Source organism: Hippocampus comes, unplaced genomic scaffold, assembly GCF_001891065.2.
Source record: "Hippocampus comes isolate QL1 unplaced genomic scaffold, H_comes_QL1_v1.1 scaffold174, whole genome shotgun sequence".
Lineage (NCBI taxonomy): Eukaryota > Metazoa > Chordata > Actinopteri > Syngnathiformes > Syngnathidae > Hippocampus > Hippocampus comes.
Window position 1 is genome coordinate 6823212 of NW_017805983.1, and position 7128 is coordinate 6830339.

Genomic DNA, 7128 nt, shown 5'->3' on the forward strand with positions numbered 1-7128 from the left:
TGGTAATTTTTTTCCCCCCAAACAAGAAAAAAAAAAAAAAAAAAAAAAAACACATTTTGTACTGGCACTGCTGAATCTGATGCTAGCTCTCAGGGTTGTTGCAAGCTGAGTTCAGGCGAAAGGCAGGCTGCGCCCTGTACACAAATCACAAGGCACACATCTTTCACAGTCAAGAACGCACACTGCCTGCATGAAAGTCAGGCAAGTGAACCACTACACTATCAGTGACCTCTTGCGCATGTGTTTTATGCTCTTTCATTTTGCGGTCTCAGCAACCACAACCACCTCAGCCTTCCTTCCTGTCTCTTATTATGGACTTTCACATTCACAAGCAACATCATGACCATTTCCCAGTCCTTTTCATGCATTGAATGATTCACGTTTCCCAATGGGATACATCAAACAACATTTTGAAATACTCCAAGTCCCCCACTGTGATTTTCTGAGTGTAGAGCATATAGTTAGTTTATTTGGATCAATTTGTTGTGTTAACAACAACAATACTTGAGATTGACACAACGGTCAAATGTGGCATCTTTCTTAATTATAACAAATAGATTTTTGTCTTTTCTTTTGGTTGAAAGGTTATTGAAACCAAATCATCCATTAGACTACACTCGCGCACGCACGTGTGTGTGTGTGTGTGTGTGTGTGTGTGTGTGTGTGTGTGTGTGTGTGTGTGTGTGTGTATTTTGAAAAAGGCAATTAATCATAATTTTGTACAAGTAGGTTCACCACTTTTATTATTGGGTTACAAGTATGCCAAAACTCCCAACACAACCAGATGTCCACTGTCTGCAGGCTTGGCAGAGAAACAACCCACATGACTTTATCATATATAACACACACACACACAAATAGGCTTCCGTTTCTATAGGCAACGGATGTCATATTTCCTCGTCATACCATTAAAAACATTCACTGCTGCTTTTATGTGCTTTGATCTGGCCTGCAGAGTCTGGTCGGTATTATAGGGCTTCCGCTGAGGCAATGTTCAGTTAGCATCACACAATACTGGTGACTGGTCGGGGAAAGTGGCTCTGAAATAGTGTTTTATTATGCACAAACACATCAGTTCAAAAGCACATTCTGTTCCCACAAGAAAAGAGGATAAAAAAAGTGCCTGATTTGCTTTGAAGGAACGCAATGCTATTCTGATATTACGCCTTGCTTTTCCACCCCACCTGATCCCTAGTGCCGCCTAGGAAGAGCTGCTCAATCAGTTTTTGCTTGGCAGTCATCAAAGTGCGGGGGAGTTTGATATACTGCTAGTCACTGATAAGACAAGGCCATAGTAACCCAGATGAAAGAAAAGCAGCAAAACGGGTGCACTGCATTTTCTTGTGCACCTTTTCAAAAATATTGTTTTTATTTGTAACTTATTTTTTTGCAAAATGGGCACTGTAGGACAGCAATAAAATCAAAATGAGCCTGACATTGCTGGCAATGAATGAGCTCTGGCCAGCAAATTTGGAACACCCACTACTTCACGCATCTGGGCTTTTGGACACCTTGCCCTGTTGTGAAGTCCCACCCACCAAGTGCTTCTCCCAGCGAGTGCCAGAGCAGCGCCAAGAGTGCGTAGAAGTTGCTGCATACTCCCAGATGTCATTTTGGACTCCTGGGTTCAGCAGGTGAATCAGATCCAGAGCAGAACGTTTCCTGGAACTGTTTTGGCAGCCGCTGGAGATGCAAGATTATTTTTCATTGTTTCTGGTATTGATTTATCCACCAGCCCAACATATAATACATCAAATCATGGCGTGCATTAAAAGGAATGGCCTGACAGGAAGGCACGGCTATCTCTACCAACTGTAACATTCCATTGCCTTTGCTCACTCCCCACTCTTCACAAGGCAGTAAAACATGCCCTGAATAACACTAATTAGCTCCAAGCACATTCCTTTTGGGCATCTGAAAAGTGCAAGCATGTTTCTTTCCAAGTCCACACTATACACAAAGGTGTTTACTTTTAGTTTCATTTGGGGAGGTCCACGAGTGATTTCATGAACCGAGGAAGGCAACTAATGCTGTCAATAGCAGGATGCATTCACTGTGGAATGACGGGCTTTCGGTGCTTGCTTGTTTATTCTGCGTAAATTTGGAGAAGCAACTCAGAGTTGAACCAGAGCCAGAAAGTTGGAGGACATAGACAATATGTGTATTTATGAGAGTGGGAAAGTGAGAACTCTGATTGGCTAGCAACCAGTTCAGGGTGTAGCCCGCCTACTGCCCGACGACAGCTGGGAAAGGCTCCAGCACATCCGCGACCCTTGTGAAGATAAGCGGATCAGAAAATGGTTGGATGGATGCATGGATGGATGGAGAGTGAGAAATCATTTGTGTGTGTGTGTGTGTGTGTGTGTGTGTGTGTGTGCTTGGGGTTCAGAGAAAGTGTGTGGATGTGTGCAAGAAAGAGGCGGGGAGTGGAAAAACACACAAAAGAAAGTGTTGAAATGTTTTATGTCTGAGGATTAAACCTCAGGAGGTGAGGGCCGGAGCTGGTGCTTGGAGACGAGATGTGGCGAAACCCATCGGGGACTCTCTGTTAGCTAGCTGAACCGGTGCTGATACATCAATACTGTTGGCGCAGGAAGGAAACAAGGGACATTCGTGGGTGTCGCAGGATCTTGCATGCAGGATGAATCTGAGACAGGGCCAGACATAATGGAGGAGGTTGCGATGAGGGATTCCGAAAATATCAAGTTTCTCTGCACAGCTGCTCTGGTGTGCAGACAGTGGGAAACATCTATATTAACCTCTGCTCCACGTGCAGCCCACTGTGGAGGAATGCAAGGAGAAATAGGCACATAGGTGGGAAGAGAATGGATGAATACATGCTTCTGGTATGATTGGAGCGTGCAGCCCTAAGAGCTGGTGACACAACACCGAGGCCCAAAACCTCGACGAGATCTCACCAAATGTACGAGTTGAGAATTTTCCTGCATGGCTCTTCCGACAGTTTCATGCTGCAGGAATAACTGGCAGACATCCAAGCGCAAACTCCGAAGGGAGTGATGAGGTGGTATGGTGCAGGGCCAGGTGGTGCCCTGTCAGGTCACCAAGGTAACGCAGAAACTAATTACCTGGTGAGCCGAAGTTACACACTTCCTCTCTGTCACGGCGCAAGAAGCGAAAGAGCATGTAAGTTTTTTTTTTTTTTCATTGTAGTCATTTTTGGCTAAATATATCACATCTGGCACTGATTACAACAGCACAACACAGAAATACCCCTTGTTCCTGCTGTTGCGTGATGAAATGATCCATGATGATGACAAACTATTACTTTTTGAAAAGGCTTGTTCTGAAAAACAAATCACCCACTGAGAGTGCAGACACACTAGCTGCTTTCTTTGTCTTAGATCCCAAACACAGAAACATACGACTGCAAAGCCACACACATATAAAAACATAACGAGAACTTACGGCCACGATATATTGACCAGCATTCATTTCACAATGCAAAATGTACAGTTTGAGGCGAATTGTGCATATCTCCTGCAGGATAATAATACTCAGCATCATAATCAGAATAATGAAGGACACCGCTGACCCAAGCAAGTCATTACAAAAATGCATGCACAGTAACTAGTCTGGGATAGACAAAATGTTAATAACAAAAACAAACTTTTTGTTATTGTTGTGTGATGACATGATCCATCATGATGACAAACTGTTACTTTTGAAAAGGCCTGTTCTGAAAAACAAATCACCCACTGAGAGTGCAGACACACTCGCGGCTTTCTTTGTCTGAGATACCAAACACAGAAACATACCACGGCACTGTCACACACATTTCTAAACATTCTGTGTTACAGAAAAAGGGCTACATGACACAGTACCTGTAACTGTTGCTTCTGTGTCAGTCATCCAGGATGCAAAGAAAAACAATGCCAAAGTCAGACTACTTAACTGTAACCCTGCACGGAAATGTTCAGCATTCAAAATCCGAGCTGAGTCAGAATAAGCTTAACCAGACCACAAGTAAATGAACTACGGCGCACCGTCTCAGCAGCACTGGCCAAAAGCACTGCAAGTTGTAATTTGTTATCGAGGAAATGCTTATGACATACTTAATTCATTGCGGCTGAGCGTTAATGCTACCATAGACTGCCACATTAAACACAAAGCCATTACAGATGAACGGATAGGTACGAAAGGAAGAATGGGTTTTGATCGTGAGCTGGATCCATCTGTTGACCCTGGGTCAAGGTTCTAGGTCCAATTTTTTTTTTTTTTTTTAATTAGGACATCATTCTTGACAGTTTCTGTTATAATGAGATATGAATTGATGAAATGAGTCGACACTTTTATAAGATGTCAGTGTGTGGTGCAGCAAAGGTTTGGTTACTAAAGTGCCCTCTTTTTGCCCCAGGCACAACATGCGCGACGTGTTTGGGTGGCCCAGGCTGCGTGCATATTGCTGTGCATTCTAAACGTATGCTGTAAGCCATTTACACAGCTGGCCTTTCAAACGGAGGTGACTCAGCGAGAGGACGTCCCTGGATGGGGGGTCTGTCCCAAAGCCCGCACCGACCCAAGCTGGCCTCTCACGCGAGCTGACTCGAAAGAATTCCAGCTCCTCGGGGCGACAATGAAAAAATGATAAGGGGGAAACAACGAGAATTGTGTGGAATATGTTTTTGGCTTACCGTAATTACACAAATACACTTTCGCTGGTATCGGCGGTGTAATTAGACGAACACTAATAGTACTGTATAAAGCAATGCGTTAAAATAGGCTTTTCAGGAAATAGTAGGCTAATGCACCTTGGCAAAGAGGCGCTGGAGACTTCCAGAGAGCCCAGGGACTGTTTTTAACGAAAAACCACACTCATTCTACTCTCAGGCGACCTAAATAAAAATAAAAACCACAATGAGCAAATGTGGAAAGAAAGGAATTTGAAGAGGAAATGGACAATCCATCTGATTCTGCCTGACGCTCATATGAAGGCAAAGAAACAAAGTGTACCTGCTGCTTCTAATCAAGATGCCAGGAAACTGATGCTATCACAAGAGGCAACAGAACTCTGTTAGCAGATGCAGCACATACGGGAGCACAGAATTCATGCCTCAAAAAAAAAAAAACACACATCATCGTCAGGGGGTTTCAGAAGTTCAGAGAAACATTTGCTGCTTAACCTTTGAATATATGACTTGTAATCGAATGTGAACGATGGCCATTGTTGCTGATGCATCTCGCAATCGAGTGCCTCTCTCATCTGTCTCAAACGCTCCCTTCTTCCCTGTCCCCTTGATGCATTCAACCTTAGCCGCACGCTTAGCGAGGCCTTTTGACTTTGGGAGTCTCTGTGGTCAAATCCATCTGTGTTGCAGCCTGTCGAAAATAGTCACAATGCAGCAGCTCCCACTGTAATTATACAGTGCAGTGGAGGAGCCAGTGTCACCTCCCTCTCTCCTGCCAAGATGCTCCGACAATGATCTTACCAGGAGTGTAAAAGTGCAACTCTGTGAACTGTATGCCCTTCAACAAGTTTATATTGACACATTTTTTACTTTGCACACAAGTCTTAAATCAATAGAAACACATCCACTTTGCAAATGGCCTCTTTGAATGACCAATTGCAACTGACTTCATCGAGCATGGCTCATAGCTGAATGCCATTGTTCAGCAGCCAGGGTACTCACAGGGGCGCCTCTGAATCGCAGTTGGAAGGGAACACCCACTGCACTTTGATCCATTGTGCTGGTGGCACTCTCATTCTTTAGATAACGCAGCAACCTGCTCAAACTTCCAAGTGCCAGCACCTGGCCTCGAGCTCCTGCAGAGCTGTTGAACAGAGAAGCTTGCAAATCGCATTGTGTGGCAGTTTTCCTCCAGTGCACACCACACAATAACATGTTTGAAGGTAGCATGAGGAAAGTGATCTGTCAAGCTGGTGATTTATGACGAGCTGCATATGCAGACTTGCAGGTCATTACTTGTGTTTGTGGAATTTGAAATGACACAAGTTAGTGGCCTCTTGGCTTGCCATCACTAAAATGTGAATTATTCAGCATGAATGGAATTGATTTTCCCATGTAACACTTCCGAAGGGAACAAACCAAAAGGCTGTTATATGAGACGAAGACATCCTACCTATATTGACAAAGCTCATGACCATGTCTGCATCATTCAGGAAGTTGTTGTCTTGCAGGCCGGCGATGGGAGGTGCCTGCGTGGTGAAGATGGGCTTGTATGGATAGGAGTACCTGTCGTCGTCCACCTCCGTGGACATGGCGTTGTACAGGTCCAACATGAACATGGGGGCAGAGTTGTGCTTGCCGTGGAGGTGCGGTCGCGGCCGGTGCGGCAGCCCCAGGATGGAGAGGATCTCCCGCTGTATCTCCCGGCGCTCCTGGCTTCTCAGCCGGCGGTGAATGAAGCTGGAGTGGAATTCGTTGTCCACGGAAAAGTTTGTAAAACTCGTGTCGGCCACGACGCAGAAACTCCAAATTAAGAGCAAAACTGGTGCGCGTCTTTCCAAAAGGGATGCCATAGCAAACGACGCCGTGCGTAAAAGTCTCTCTGCCGCCAAAAGCTCCAAAACAGTATTTTGCACAATTAGCAACCGTGTTCAATGTCCTGAATCAGCTGCCCTCATGATGAGGGAAATTCTCCCGAATGGATCAGCAACTTCGACTTCGTCCTTTGAATGGCGTTTTTATCAGGCGGAGCGCGTGGTCCTCTGTCGCCTGTTTGCTTGCGACACTTGTGTGCTGCTGACTACAAGTGCACAGTGGAAGCTGGCGGCTTTCACCAGGGGAGAACAACTTCTGCAGACAGCTGTGATGGGAGGAGCAGGGGAAAGAGATAAAGAGGGTGGCAGCTTGAATGAAGACGGCGGGTTTGTGTTTGTACGCGCAGCACCGTTTCACACAATATTTTGTTCATGCATTGCACTTCGGTGCGAACGGTCATGACTGACGATGTCGATATTGCTTTTTTTCCCTTCACTCGTTACAATTGCGAATGGAAAAGAGTCTGTTTTGAATAATTCGGGGGATTTTGTTATGATTCCATATCTTAATTGGGTCTTTTGGGGGATATGCCGATTTTTATTGCGCCAAATAGCTTGCGTTTTGGACCCAAATGCATTTTTGACCATACTCCACACTTTCTGCTCTG

At 45.0% G+C, this 7128-nt stretch overlaps 1 protein-coding gene across 3 annotated transcripts in view; it reads right to left on the reverse strand.

The window, feature by feature from the left end:
• Window positions 1-6744, reverse strand: part of bmp7b (bone morphogenetic protein 7b) — a 23455-nt gene extending 16711 nt beyond the window's left edge. For 2 of the 3 annotated variants that reach the window (XM_019891345.1, XM_019891344.1), the window contains exon 1: window positions 6100-6743. In XM_019891345.1, the coding sequence (XP_019746904.1) occupies window positions 6100-6499 (400 nt within the window). In that variant the 5' untranslated portion in view covers window positions 6500-6743. Of the gene's footprint in view, window positions 1-6099 lie in introns of all 3 variants that reach the window. The other variant, XM_019891346.1, reaches the window with a different exon arrangement.
• Between the last annotated feature and the right edge of the window lie 384 nt (window positions 6745-7128).